Source organism: Cololabis saira, chromosome 9, assembly GCF_033807715.1.
Source record: "Cololabis saira isolate AMF1-May2022 chromosome 9, fColSai1.1, whole genome shotgun sequence".
NCBI classification, from domain to species: domain Eukaryota; kingdom Metazoa; phylum Chordata; class Actinopteri; order Beloniformes; family Belonidae; genus Cololabis; species Cololabis saira.
Window position 1 is genome coordinate 2,009,517 of NC_084595.1, and position 15,971 is coordinate 2,025,487.

The 15,971-nt window shown below is 43.5% G+C and overlaps 1 protein-coding gene across 1 annotated transcript; it reads left to right on the top strand.

The window, feature by feature from the left end:
• The first annotated feature begins 6,472 nt into the window (after positions 1–6,472).
• On the top strand, positions 6,473–12,988 carry LOC133450879 (protein FAM163B-like). Its single transcript, XM_061729782.1, has 3 exons — positions 6,473–6,608; positions 10,587–10,757; positions 12,539–12,988. Exons 2-3 carry the CDS (start codon positions 10,665–10,667, stop codon positions 12,986–12,988), a joined length of 543 nt encoding a protein of 180 aa, XP_061585766.1. The 5' UTR covers positions 6,473–6,608; positions 10,587–10,664.
• The last annotated feature ends 2,983 nt before the right edge of the window (positions 12,989–15,971 follow it).

Sequence of the window (15,971 nt, forward strand, 5' to 3'; positions counted from 1 at the left end):
ACTCGTGATTAGTCTTTGGTTTGTGCGGTTTTGAGTGTGTTGCAGGAATGAAGTGCAGGAATGGATGTATATTAACAAATCCAATAAACTTGATCAAGCAAAAAGTGAAGTATCTTCATCCAGCCTGCAAAGAAATAAAACTCAAACCGTAAGAATTGAGTTTAACTTCTTCGTATAAAATGTCAGTAAACAGCAAGTGTTCTGGTCGTCTGAGACGTCGACATCACCGTTCGCTGTTTTACCAATAAATCCCACCAATGAAAACAAGTTTGTCTCACTGAAATCCAACCAAAGCACGGTTTCTGCTCACGTAACCAGTGATGATTAAGAACATTTCCTCTGGTTTTGGTCAACGGAAAGGAATTCACATTTTAGCAGAGTTTTTATTTTGTGATCTACATTTTAGTCTCATTCTACGCCGGCTGGAGCGGTCCTTCCTTGAGCCGGGTCGGACGCGGCGCCGCGGCGGAGCGGATCCGGGTTAAATCATCCAGGTTCCCGGGTGGTTTGGGAGCTGGGTCCTCGGGGGTCCGTCCCAGGTCGGGTCAGCTTCACCCTCCGAGATTTTCAGCCAAATCTGTCGGTTTGATCACCGGTAACGGGCGATGCGCCCCGGAGCCATGCTGGGCGCCCGGCGTGGCTCCGGGGGCAGCGTTCAGCATCCGCCTGAATTAGTGCATAAATGTTATTTATATACAACTCATATTTTATTTTTTTAACAATAAAGTTTCCATTTGTGAAAATTCAGTGTTGTATTTATTTACAGGCTCGGGCTGCTCTGGCGGAGCGAGGTTTATTCTCCTCCCCTGCTACACGTCATTCAGGGAGCCAATCAGCACAGAGCCTCATTATCATACCCCCCCCCTTCCCTTAGAATGGAGCACAGAAAAAGGGGTTAGAAGCGGTAAAACTAGTGACAGGGCCCACAGGCTGGATTTATGATTTATGTAGAAAAAACAAGCTTTAGATTGTTTTTAAGACATTCAAGGCCTGTTTAAAATATACATTAAATGCCATAATATGTCCCCTTTAAATATTTAATCCCATTTCTGTTGCGTCTCAGATGATAAAGGTTCGTTGACTGATATTTATCCAGAATCTTCCTCAACAGCAGCATCTTTTCCTCCGACCTCGCGACCCTGACGGGTTTGAGTGGATTAAGTGGTTTAAGTTTAAGTGGATTTACGTCTAAAACCAGAGAATGACGTGCAGGTTTAGATGTTAGCGTCTCTGCAGCAGCCGCGGCTCTAACTGAGTTAGCGGTTAGTGTTAGAGTCCCGTCACACTCCGTTAGCGCCTGGAACCCGAGCTAACGCAGCGTTGGGGGGGATTGGAACCAGCGACCTGGTTCCTGTGTTTGGTCTGCAGGTGGGGTTTGTTTGTGCAGCGTTAGCGTTAGCGTCAGCTTTAGTGGATCCAGACCCGCTCAGATCTGCTCGGGCCGGCGGCTGACGCAGGCGGGGGGTCGGCCCCGCGTCACCGCGGTAACCGGAGCATCGTCCTGACATCTCAGGGCCGGGGGGTTGATTCCCCCGACGTCACCCCGGCCTCCTGCAGCTCAATACCTTGACTGAATTACCGTTTCTTATTTCCATCTATGAATTACTGCAATATCGTCTGCTCTGCAACTTTTCTCAACAAATTACTGATAATCCAAAAAAGATTCTTCAGAACGATCTCAGTCTGGTCGACACGATCTGCACCTCTTTTTATGAAATATTCACTATTATTCTTCATAAACTTCATGTTTTTCACTCATGCTTGTTGTGCAGAAGAAGTTTATCAATAGAAAACAAGATCTTGTTGTCGCTTTTCAGCAGTTTTTTACTTTTTCATCTAATTTTAATTCATATCCATCTTCATTGACACAATGTAATAATAATAATGAAAACAACAACAACAATAATAATAATAATAATATGTTACATTGTGACAATCCAAATCACTGAAGAGCTTCTGTATTATATACGTACAGTATATATATATATATATATATATATATATATATATATATATATATATATATATATATATGTGTGTGTGTGTGTGTGTGTGTGTGTGTGTGTGTGTGTGTGTGTGTGTGTGTGTGTGTGTGTGTGTGTGTGTGTGTGTGTGTGTGTGTCGACCTGCAGATGAAACTGTGGAGCTAAAACAAAGTCTAAAAATATCACCATTTGAAAAAAAGATAAAGAAACTTTCTATTGAAAATACAGATGCAAATAAACATGTAGATAAAGAACATGTGTTAATATATGTAGATATATAGACGTATATTATGATATAAATGTTATATGTAGGTATGTATATGGATATATTGAGTTATATTATACGTACAGTATTTATATATCTATATCTCTATTAATATATATTGCTTTATAGTTATATATGTTGATATATAGATTTATAGTAATTTTATGTATATAATTGGAGGTAAATATATGAACCAGTATATATATAGCATATCTACTCTTATATAGTTAATCAAGTATATTGTTATATCATTCTCTATTATATTGTAGTATTATAGTAAAGTAATGATAATGTAATACTATACATTATAATTACATACATACAAAGTAACAACTAAATGCTGGGCGTTTGTTTGGTTTTCTTCTGTTTGCCTTGATTGGTTTTGACTATATTTATATATTTATATAATTGAGTATTATATCCCTGTATAGAACAGTTATTGAAACTCGTCTTATCATAATGTAACTCGATAAGTGTAAAAGTGCCAATAAAAGGAGAACTGGAGGATATTTCTTATTCCTCACAAATCTCCTTCCAAGTGATTTTCATAAACATTCCTGCAGGCGGCGCCAGAGGGATGTTTTAAATACATAAATGTGGGTAAAATGTTCATCCATCTTTCTCTGGACTAACACGCTGAGTCCATTATGACCTCATAGTTTATTAATGTATTTCCTCTAACTGAGCCGTTATCTTGACGCCCAGGTAAAGTTAGACGAGAGCTGGAAAGTGAATAAATGTTGGTTTGTATCTTGTCTTTCCTTTTTTAATAAGCAACATTAATGAGGATTTTGGAGCATTTGCTTTATATCCAGATATTATTAGTGTTTAGTTGTTTTAGGAATAAAATTACATCATCTGCAAAGAGAGCTATGAATGAAAAATGTATACCGTATTTTCGGGACTATAAACCGACTCCGCTCTATTTAAAAAAAAGATATTTAGCCACAGATATTTCTGTTGTTAGATTAGATATTTACTACATGTACAGAAGGATTTAAACTGTAAATGATGTACATGTTTGTACCTAAATAGATCTTTCCTAACAGTGTCTTTTAACACGGCAGCAACTTTGCTGATTAAAACGGGACAGAACCAAGAGAAAATAACCGCTATTTATTTATCCGTTTGAAATCTGCTTCTACTTCTATCTGCTAAAGAACAAGTAGCGTATTCTTCTTTGCATGTATTAGGGCCCGAGCACTGACAGTGAGAGGGCCCTATTGTCTCTGTAGGAATCTTTGTTTTAATTTTTCCGACCAAATGAGGGTCTTTTTCCCCCTAAACGTGCCCCAAAAAGCAACCAAATTTATCACCAATCCAGACCTGGCGATAAATGTGATATTTAATGGTTTGCATTAATGGGCGTGGCCTAACGGCTCAACAGCGCCCCCTAGAAAACTTTGTGCCTCAAGCCCCACAATACGGTTTGACGTACATGCACAAAAATCAGTACACACCTGTATCATGTCACAACTTAAAGAAAAGTCTCTTGGAGCCATGGCCCAAACCCAACAGGAAGTCAGCCATTTTGAATGAATCGTGTCATTTTGGCGCAATTTATGCTATTCCTTCGGCCGTTAATTCAGCCCAAACCGTAACGTGCACCCAGGTGTGTTATACATCAAAATGTGCGTCTCCATCCTGCAACAACACGCATTACTTTTCTCTTTCAAAAGTGTTACCGTGGCGACGCTAGACGCCAAAAAGCGGACCCCCCTTCATGTGATTGGTCCATATTTGATAGTTCTCCAAAAGTCACCAAATTTTGCACCAAGCCAGGCCTGGGGATAAATGTGATATTTCATGGTGAAGGAGGAATTATGAGCGGATGAATCTCGGATCTTCTTTCCTAATCTTTATGTAACCTTGATGAGGATGAGCCGATATAACAGGGGGTTCAATTAAGAGGCCAAGACGGTCAGCGTGGGTCAATCTGCCATTTATTTGACAATGAATAAAACTCTAAAATACCACAGTCAATGAAGGAAAAGAAGATAGACAGACACATCACGGCTGGGGAGCCAACCACTCACTGCCTAGGATGCTGGGAGTAAAGTAAATCAGAAATATTAAAGAAAATTAAAGCTGCAAGCAGCGATGAACGGGCCCTCGCACTCACGGCCACCGCCCCCATAAGCATATCAGAAACGACACCACCCACGACTTTCTATGTCAAACCATTCAAAAGTTATAGCAGAAAAAAGGGACAACCAATCAGAAGAAGGGGCGGGGCTAATTTTCACCAATTATGGTCAAGGACTCTATACCGAGTCCCATGACACCACCCACGACTCTTTGTCAAACCATTCAAAAGTTATAGCAGAAAATCGTGACAACCAATCAGAAGAAGGGGCGGGGCTAATTTTCACCAATTATGGTCAAGGACTCATTACAGAGTCCCATGACACCACCCACGACTCTTTGTCAAACCATTCAACAGTTATGGCAGAGAAAAGTATTCTAGGGGGCGCTGTTAGACCACGCCCATTAATGCAAACCATGAAATATCAAATTTATCGCCAGGCCTGGCTTGGTGCAAAATTTGGTGACTTTTGGAGAACTATCAAATATGGACCAATCAGATGAAGGGGGGCGCGCTTTTTGGCGTCTAGCGTCGCCACGGTAACACTTTTGAAAGAGAAAAGTAATGCGCATAGTCGCAGGATGGAGACGCACATTTTGATGTGTAACACACCTGGGTGCACGTTACGGTTCGGGCCGTATTAACTGCCGAAGGAATGGCATAAATTGCGCCAAAGTGACACGATTAATTCAAAATGGCTGACTTCCTGTTCGGTTTCGGCCATGTCGCCAAGAGACTTTTCTTTAAGTTGTGTACTGATACAGGTGTGTACCGATTTTCGTGCATGTACGTCAAACCGTATTGTGGGGCTTGAGTCACAAAGTTTTCTAGGGGGCGCTGTTGAGCCATTTTGCCACGCCCATTAATGCAAACCATTAAATATCACATTTTTCACCAGGCCTGACTTGCATGCAAAATTTGGTGACTTTTTGGGCATGTTTAAGGGGGCAAAAAGGCCCTCCTTCCGTCAGAAAAAGAAAAAGAAAAAGAAAAAGAAAAAAAATTTCCTACAGATACAATAGGGCCTTCGCACTGAAGGTGCTCGGGCCCTAATAAAATACTAAACTAAAATAAACGGCAGTCAGTGCTATGCCTAAAGGTAAAAGAAAGCACTGTTAAAATGTTTGTAGGACCTGTTGTGAGGTTTAAAAATCATCTTTTACATACCTCTACATTTTAAAACAGTGACAGTTTCAGTCCTACAAACAGAGAGACCCACAATTAAAATCATTAAAATACAAGGGTGCATATACATGCACCCCTACGTTACCCTATAAAACCACTATAAAACAATGCTAAAAAACGTAAATGTTCGTTACCGGGGGGGGGGGGGGGGGCAGAGAGTCAGGAACAGCCGACTCACACGAAGGACACAGAGAGTGAAACCCTGCGTCACACCTGCTGTTAATGAGTTCCTGTGTTCCTCTTGATTGGTCCCAGCTGCTGACCTACTGCTACACTTATTTTCTTTCTGATGCATTTGGTGAATAAATAAAAGCTGTGTCCGGAACCAGTTCTGTGTTTTTTGTGTTTTATAAACTCTGAGGATTAAAGAGCGTCATGGCTGCAGGCTCGTGCGCGCGTCAGGACGGAGATGCGCGCCCCCGCGGAGAGGATGGAGCTGCGCCAGACGCTTCTCCGGGTCGGTTCGGAGCTGCGGGGCGGGAACTAACGGGAACCAGAACCGGGAACCAGCGGGAGCTAACGGGAACTAACGGGAACTAACGGGAACCAGGAACTAGAACCAGCAGATCTGGAAGGTTTAATTAGTTCCCAGGTGCTTTTTTAATTCCCGCACCTTCCCCTGGAGCTGCGCTGCGGGCTGGGAACTACTGGGAACTACTGGGAACTACTGGGAACCAGCGGGAACTACTGGGAACCAGGATCAGGACCAGCAGATCTGGACGGGTTTAATTAGTTCCCAGACCTTTTTAACTGCTGTCCGTCTGTCTGTCGGTCTGTTTGCGCGTCTTTCATCCAAGCGCGTCCCCGCGGCGCGGAGTTGCGGGTTCGGTTCCGCCTCCTCCTCTTCTGGTTCCAGCAGCGGTTCCGTGGGGAGGTGCGGGTTCGGTTCCGCCTCCTCCTCCTCTGGTTCCGTGGGGAGTTGCGGGTTCGGTTCCAGCTGGAACCCGAGCCGCGAACTCCGACTCCTCCGCGCGTAACGCGGTGCGTAATTCCGGACCGGAGGATCCGGATCTGCTGGATCTGGACCTGGACCTGGACCTGGACCTGGACCTGCGGGACATGAGCCGAACCGAACCTGCTGAGACTGGTGAGACCCAGGGGGGAGGGACTAGTGCAGATATATGTCTTTATTAAAATACAACAGAAACAAAAAAACAAGCGCAATTACATGGTTTTAATGCGGATATATATATATATATATATATATATATATATATATATATATATATATCTTTTTATTGTTCAAATACGCGCAAAACAAGCGCGCAAAATGAGGATGTATATATATTTTAATTTGGATATATATAGACAGACGGACGGACGGACGGACAGACAGTTCTCTGTGGAAACTCCAACATTTTGCTGCGAGTCGCGTCTGAAACCTCCTCCTCCTCCGAGAGTCTAACAGCTGAATCAGAACTTAGTTTAACTTTAGAGATTCAGGTTCCAGGCAATTAATAAACCAACACAAGTCAGTGCGTTTACACGGGACGTTTATTCCTCTTTAATTCAGAACTACATTTAAATCCGATTTAAAATGAGTAAAAATCACAATGTAAACACCTAATTCCCAATGAAAATGGCCATTGTGAATTAAACTTAATTCTAAAGTAAGTGGCTGGTTTATTCCGATTTTAAATCCCAATAGAATAATTCAGCGATAATGTATACACTCATTCAGAAAAAGAATAATTAAATAAACAATTAAGAAATAAAAATACACGAGATAAAGTAATAAAATAAAGTAATAATAATAAATAAAATTAAATTAAAAAATAAAGATAAAATAAAAATAAATAAATAATTAATAAACAAATAAAGAAAAGAAAAGAAATAATAAAATAAGTTTAAAAAAACGAATAAATGAATAATAAAAAGAAAAAATAATAAAAGAAAATAAAAAACTAAAAAAACAATAAAATTTTTTTTTAAAAAGAATAACAAAAAAAACTCATTCCCCTTTTAATTAATCCCGGTCTTTCTTTCTGCTCGTTCCCTCGCCCGTCTGTCTCCATGATCTTATATTCCACTGGGCTGGTTTTCCTAACAAAGTTTCAAGATGCAGCAGCAGTAAACGCTGGTCAAGAGCAGAAAACATTTATTTAATAAATAGAAATCATTAAAAGAACAGATGGAAACAGGAAACATACAAATGGGGATCTTTTCAAAGTTGTAGCGGCTAAGTTAGTTTTTCTTCTGGTAGTTTAACTTCCGGTCCGCCCCCTATCCAATCAGAACCTTCCCAACCCCCAGACCTGGACAGGAATTGGAGAAAGACCATCAAACGTGTTTCCATGGAAACCTCAATTCAGAATTACTATTTCCATGTAAACTCCAAGGAAAATGGTTTAATTCTGAATGATTTAATTTGCAATAATTAATTCCGAATTAAAAAACATCATGTAACCGTGGCCAGTGTCATGGTTCGGTTTCACTTCCTGTTTTATTTTGAAAGTCTGTGTCCTTGTGTTTCAGTTCAGTCTTGACTTCTGGTTCCACCTGCACCCGCGTCTCGTCAACCCTTCTGTGTTTATCTGCTCTTGTTTTCTTTTTCTTTCTATTCTTTATTTCATTCATTAAAAGAAAAACTAAACAGTTCAATATAATGACAACACGTCTCTTTCCTTGAATGGAAGGGAACAGAAATAAGACTAAGCTTATTGGATTTTCCTTTCCCTTTTTATTAATTTACATTAATGTAATAATAAGAAACAAAAACAATTGACCATTTATGCAATTAAAAAAAAAACAACAAAACCAAAACTACAATAAAGTTATGAAATACCGTATTGGCCTGAATATAAGACGGGGTGTTTTGCATTGAAATAAGACTGAAAAAGTGGGTCGTCTTACATTCGGGGTCTAGACGTTATACCCATTCACAACGCTAGATGGCGCCAGATATCTTTAAAGCGAATGCTGAACTTAACTCCCCAGGCCAAAGTGAACCCCTGTCACGAAGGAGAAAAATAAAAAAATAGTATAAGAAAGAAAAGAGAAGAAAATAAGAGAAGAGATAACAGAAAGTGGAGAAACGTAACGACAATCTGGAGAAAAGAGGGTGGAAGTTCGGCAGGTGAACCGGCAGCTGAGGAGAAGTTATGATGCAAACTTCAAGATAATGATTTGAAATAGTCAAAATAACATGCTTTTTCTCTCGAATATATTGTTATAATCATTTATTTCAGATGCCCTGTAATTATTTTCTGTATAAAAATTGAATTTGGTGTTCAAAAAGTCTTTCTTCAAATTTGAGTCTTGAAAAAGAGGGGGTCGTCTTATATTTGGGACAATACGGTAACACAAAATAGTTGTCAAACACAGATAGTCGTATTCAATTCAATTCAATTCAATTTTATTTATATAGCGTCTAATACAACAGAGTTGTCTCTAGACGCTTTCCAGAGACCCATACCCAGAACATGAACCCCGAGCAGTTATTACATAAACAATGGCAGGTAAAAACTCCCATAGTGGGAGAAAAACCTTAAGCCAAACAGTGGCAAGGAAAAACTCCCCTTTAGGAGGGAAGAAACCTTGAGCAGGACCTGGATCATAAGGGGGGACCCTCCTGCCGAGGGCCAGACTGGTGGGTCAGGGACGGCAACAGCACAGCAGGCAGGTGGAAGCAGCAACGGGATGACCAGGGGTGGGGACAGCAGGCAGGTGGAAGCAGCAACGGGATGACCGGGGGTGGGGACCGCAGGCCAGCACCAGCTCCCGAAGCTCCGGCCCAATCGTCAAGCCCCAGGTTGGGGTGCAGGGTCGGGGAAAGGTTTGAGAAGGGGCAGGGCCAGGGAGAGGAGTCTTGACGGACAAACCTCTCCCCCGCCTGCCCGGGCCGTTACCCTGCCCCCCTCACTCCCACGCTGCAGGTTCCGGTGTCCGGCAAAGGATGCTGCAACATGGACAAAAGAGAGAAAAGGGAGGAGAAGGGGGGGCCAGCACAAGAAACTACAGGAGCCACTCTGGCACACTAGAGTTTACACTACCTAGAGATTTACCAACACCAGATAGAGGTTTACTAAACACTAACTATGGGCTTTACTAAACAGAAAGGTTTTAAGTTTAGTTTTAAAGGTGGAGGTGGTGTCAGCCTCCTTAACCCAGATTGGAAGTTGGTTCCATAGTAATGGTGCCTGATAGCAGAACGCCCGCCCTCCAAATCTACATTTGGATATTATATATATATATATATATATATATATATATATATATATATATATATATATATATATATATATATCATATATTTGGATATGGTATTCTTTTTTGTTTCAAACAAAAAAATATGACAATGGTGCTAAAAAGAGAAAGAGAAAAAAAAGAAAACCCACCTAACTTAGTTAGGTAATTGTTAATAATTATCAACAATTATTTCTTAATCAAAACTGGCTTTTATTATTATTTATTATTATTATTTTGAAACCAGTGTCTTGTAACAGATCTGGTAGCAGCAGGGGGCCGGTACACTACCACTAACAGAACTGGTACCAGCAGGGGGCCGGTACACTACCACTAACAGAACTGGTACCAGCAGGGGGCCGGTACACTAGCACTAACAGAACTGGTACCAGCAGGGGGCCGGTACACTACCACTAACAGAACTGATACCAGCAGGGGGCCGGTACACTACCACTAACAGAACTGGTACCAGCAGGGGGCCGGTACACTACCACTAACAGAACTGGTACCAGCAGGGGGCCGGTACACTACCACTAACAGAACTGGTACCAGCAGGGGGCCGGTACACTACCACTAACAGAACTGGTACCAGCAGGGGGCCGGTACTGGCACCACTAACAGAACTGGTACCAGCAGGAGGCCGGTACACTACCACTAACAGAACTGGTACCAGCAGGAGGCCGGTACACTACCACTAACAGAACTCGTACCAGCAGGGGGCCGGTACACTACCACTAACAGAACTGGTACCAGCAGGGGGCCGGTACTGGTACCACTAACAAAACATGACTTGAACTTCATACTTTTACACATCATCATGTGAACTAACTTCCTGCTCTCGTCTGCTTCTTCTCCACCTCTCATTTCCTCCCTCCTGCAGGTTGATGACAGCACCTGAATGTCAGCCGGGACGGTACTGGTACCACTAACTGGTACTGGTACCACTAACAGCACCTGAATGTCGTCCGGGACGGTGGTGATCGCGGGAGGAATTCTGGCTGCAGTAGTCCTGCTGACCATCGTAGGATTCCTGTGTCTGTGCAGGCTGCAGGTACGAGTCTCCGAGGGGGGGGCGGGGGGCCGGGGGGGCCGGGGGGTCCCAACACTGGTCTGTAGGCTGCAGGTACGAGTCTCCGAGGGGGGGGCGGGGGGGCCCAACACTGGTCTGTAGGCTGCACGTACGAGGGGGAGGGATTGGTTGACACAATCAACCAACCAACCCATCAACCCCCTTTTTTTTATTGAACATGGGTAACACTCACAGAACACACAGAACATGAACATAAACCCCCGAACAATTGTTACATAAACAATGGCAGGTAAAAACTCCCCTTTAGGAGGAAGAAACCTGGACCAGGACCTGGACCAGGTGGAAGCAGCAGCGGGATGACCGGGGATGGGGGGGGGGGGGCCGGGACCGTAGGCCAGCACGCAGCTCCCGAGGCTCCGGCCTGCAAACATGCACAAAAGAGAAAAAAGGGGGGCCGGCACAAGAAACTACAGGAACGATGGACAAAAACGATAGCTATGAGATATTTATAATAAATAAAAATGTAAATGGAGAAGAGAGGAAGGGAAGAGGAGAGGAGAAGAAGGGTGAGAGGCACCGCCCAGCGGATCATGTCGGTGCCCCCCTGCAGCATAGGCCTATAGCAGCATATCTACCACCAAGCTATATTTGAGACTAACTATTATAGTCTTGTTCTATAGCTGCAACTATGACTACTGACTCTAACACACTAGAGTTTACACTAACTAGAGATTTACCAACACCAGCTAGAGGTTTACTAAACACTAACTATAGGCTTTACTAAACACTAACTATAGACCTAGTAACCTGGACTAGTGAACCAACCTCTATGTTTCTCCTGCAGTACTACTGCTGCCAGCAGGGGGCGTCATGTTTGTGTTGTTTCTCCTGCAGTACTACTGCTGCCAGCAGGGGGCGTCATGTTTGTGTTGTTTTTCCTGCAGTACTACTGCTGCCAGCAGGGGGCGTCATGTTTGTGTTATTTCTCTCCTGCAGTACTACTGCTGCCAGCAGGGGGCGTCATGTTTGTGTTATTTCTCCTGCAGTACTACTGCTGCCAGCAGGGGGCGTCATGTTTGTGTTATTTCTCTCCTGCAGTACTACTGCTGCCAGCAGGGGGCATCATGTTTGTGTTGTTTCTCCTGCAGTACTACTGCTGCCAGCAGGGGGCGTCATGTTTGTGTTATTTCTCCTGCAGTACTACTGCTGCCAGCAGGGGGCGTCATGTTTGTGTTATTTCTCCTGCAGTACTACTGCTGCCAGCAGGGGGCGTCATGTTTGTGTTATTTCTCCTGCAGTACTACTGCTGCCAGCAGGGGGCGTCATGTTTGTGTTGTTTCTCCTGCAGTACTACTGCTGCCAGCAGGGGGCGTCATGTTTGTGTTATTTCTCCTGCAGTACTACTGCTGCCAGCAGGGGGCGTCATGTTTGTGTTTTATCTCCTGCAGTACTACTGCTGCCAGCAGGGGGCGTCATGTTTGTGTTATTTCTCCTGCAGTACTACTGCTGCCAGCAGGGGGCGTCATGTTTGTGTTATTTCTCTCCTGCAGTACTACTGCTGCCAGCAGGGGGCGTCATGTTTGTGTTATTTCTCTCCTGCAGTACTACTGCTGCCAGCAGGGGGCGTCATGTTTGTGTTGTTTTTCCTGCAGTACTACTGCTGCCAGCAGGGGGCGTCATGTTTGTGTTATTTCTCCTGCAGTACTACTGCTGCCAGCAGGGGGCGTCATGTTTGTGTTATTTCTCCTGCAGTACTACTGCTGCCAGCAGGGGGCGTCATGTTTGTGTTATTTCTCCTGCAGTACTACTGCTGCCAGCAGGGGGCGTCAGAGAAGGGGGAGGACGAGGACCCGGATGTGTCGTCCATGTCTCCGTCGCGGCCCCTGGCGCTGTGCGGCCCCCCCTCCCCCCCCACGCCGGAGCTACGCTACAGCGACGAGCCGGAGAGCTACTTCCCCCCGACGTTCCTGACGGAGGCTAACGGGCTAACGCCGGGCTACTCCCCCCCGCCGCCGCCGCCGCCGCCGCGGCGCTGCCAGCGCCAGCACGCCTGCTGCCCGTCCTGCTCCCGCTACTCCCTCCCCTTCTACCTGCAGCAGCCGGAGCGGCTCGCTAACGGCGGGCGGCGCATCAGCTACCGGACGGTGCAGCAGGAGCTGGAGCTGCCCGACCTGGCTAGCTTCTACCACCAGCTAATCCGCTCCTACACCATGAAGGAAGAGGTGACCAGCAGCGTTAGCACCGACGTGTAGCCGCCGCCGCTAGGATGACCAGAGACCATAACCACCTTCATGAACATAGACATAGACTACAGCTGTGTCCCAATTCAGGGTCTGGTCCTTCCAGGGCTGGATTTAAGGCCGATTACGTCACAGCGCCGAAGGCTGTCCCATTTGGAAGGTCCTTCAAATGCAGCAACAAATGCAGCTTCTTTTCCCGCTGTTTGAAGGATCCATCGTTGTTTCCTCCACCACCATATCCCAAGATGCATTGCGCACAGTCAGAAAAATATTTATTTCCAGAAAAATATTTTCAGATTCAATTTTTTTCAGAAAAATATATTATTTCCGCCGGCGGACACGCCTCTCTTCCTCCTCCAACAAAATGAAAAACAAAAAAAACAAAAAAAAAACTTTTGGCTCCATTTCTTTTTTCTTTTTTTGGTTCTTTCTTTCTTTTTTTGGTTCTTTCTTTCTTTCTTTTTTTGGTTCTTTCTTTCTTTCTTTCTTTCTTTCTTTCTTTCTTTCTTTCTTTCTACTTTGTTTAGGGACGTAGGACAAGGGCGGGAACAGCTGGTACAACCAGGAAATCCCCCACAGGCTGGAGCATCTCATTTCACTAGCGTCCGTCCAGCCTTCGGTACGGCCTCCACGGTCTTCCAAGGCGTGGCCAACGAAGACCGGACTCAGAAGGACCAGAACCTGAATTGGGACACAGCTGTTGACTACGTTTCCATCAGTCAAAATTTGTGTTATTGCTAATATTCCGGTTACTGAAACATTGGGAATAATGTGTTTCCATGCTGAGCTAACAGGGTTATCCCTGTATCCATGGTAACAGGGTTATCCCTGTATCCATGGTAACAGGGTTATACCTGTATCCATGGTAACAGGGTTATCCCTGTATCCATGGTAACAGGGTTATACCTGTATCCATGGTAACAGGGTTATCCCTGTATCCATGGTAACAGGGTTATCCCTGTATCCATGGTAACAGGGTTATCCCTGTATCCATGGTAACAGGGTCATACCTGTATCCATGGTAACAGGGTCATACCTGTATCCATGGTAACAGGGTTATACCCGTATCCATGGTAACAGGGTTATACCTGTATCCATGGTAACAGGGTTATACCTGTATCCATGGTAACAGGGTTATCCCTGTATCCATGGTGATTAATCATTTATCTGGATCAAACCAGCGACCATGGAGAACGTCATGACGCAATTCCCCTCATTTCTGCTTCTTCTTCCTGGATCCAAATCCACAACAACAACAACAACAACAACAGCAGCACGGAGGATAATCAACAACAACAACAGGAGGATAATCAACAGCCTTTTCCAGCGGAGCTTGATCTGGTCTGGCGTTCCTACAAATCCTGCTGAAAACTTTTCTCTCACCTTCTTGTAAATCTTCTATCCCGGTACTTTCTACCGTCTACAAATGCAGAAATGTTCATATCCTTCATTCCATTTATGAAGTGATTAGTCTCCTCCTGGGGTCCGTTTCACAAAGCAGGTTCAACAAACTCTGAGTCTAATCCTGAACTCTTATGGCCTGATTTACTAAAGGTTTGCGTGCGTAAAAACTTGTGCAAAATTGACATCACCCGCAAACCAATGTGCAAGCTGATCTACTAACAGCGTGCAAAGAGGACTGCGCCTCTCAAATGAGCAAAATAGCACACGCTGTTCATTTAGTACTTTTGCCCTGATGAATAATCAATATGGGGCGTACCCGCCAGAAATCGTTAAATACTGGGAGGGGAAGATGCAAATTGGTCCATTTACCACGCGCAATGAGATTTACCAAGCCTGAAAGTAATTGCGTGGATTGTGATTGCGTCTGTATTTAATACGTTCGAAAGGAAGGTGCTAATTACATGGTAATGTTTAAATTTCTTTGCTGTAGTTCATGAATGTGTTTATTTGCCTCTTCCAGTAATATCTCTAACTCCAACTTGTCAAATTTCATTTTGCGCTTGCGACTATCCTGCTTTCCATCCAGACTCTCCATGGCGCAAACCGTAAGACACCTCATTTAAATACTGTGGTTTGCGCCTGTTATCAATTGCGCACGCATTCTTAGTTGATCACCAGCAAAACACACAACAACAGCACGTGCAAACTTTTTCAGTGCACACGCAATTTAGTACTCTTTATTTAGGATCTTAGTAAATCAGGCCCTTAGTTGATCTACTCTGAGATCGGAAACTCTGAGTGTTCGGTTCCAGAACAGCGGATTTGAGTTAATTTACTCAACTCTAAGTAGTTTCACCTGGAGTTAAGCGCGTGTACCACAACTATAAAAACCCAGCATTAATGGAGCCCCGATCCAACGAGTCACCATGGCAACGGGAAAGAGGAGGTCTGCTTTCTTCCCCCGAATGGAATTAGAGATTTGAATGCGCGCATACGGCGAATTTGAACATGTTTTTCGAAAAAAGAGTAACACCGCAGCACAGAATATAATATAAAATTAATTTAACAGATCTCTACATCATTCACCTGCAATCCTGTGGAACCCCTTGATGGCTGGGACAGGTTTATGTAGGCTTGCCACCCGTCCCTGGAAATACGGAATTGTTCCGTAATTGGCAATTAAAAGTTGCGTTCCGTATTGAACCAATACAGACACATATTATGCTCTTATTTATTTATGTAATAATATACAGGTGGAGGTCGGAAAATTTGAATATATTGCAAAACTTAATTCGTAGTAAATTCAAATAAAAAACAAATATTATTTCCCACTACATGCAAAGTGAGATATTTCAAGCCTTTATTTGTTATCATTTTGGTGATTATGGCTCACAGTTTATGAAAACCCCAAATAAAAAATCTCAAAAAATTAGAATATATTATGAAATCAATAAACAATTCAATCATCAAAATTATAAGAAAATAAAGGATTAACATATATTGCTTTGCCTGTAATGAGACTATGTACTGTAATGTACATGTATTACCATCTCCCGACGAATATTTAGTTCTCTGCGCATTAATGCTTAAT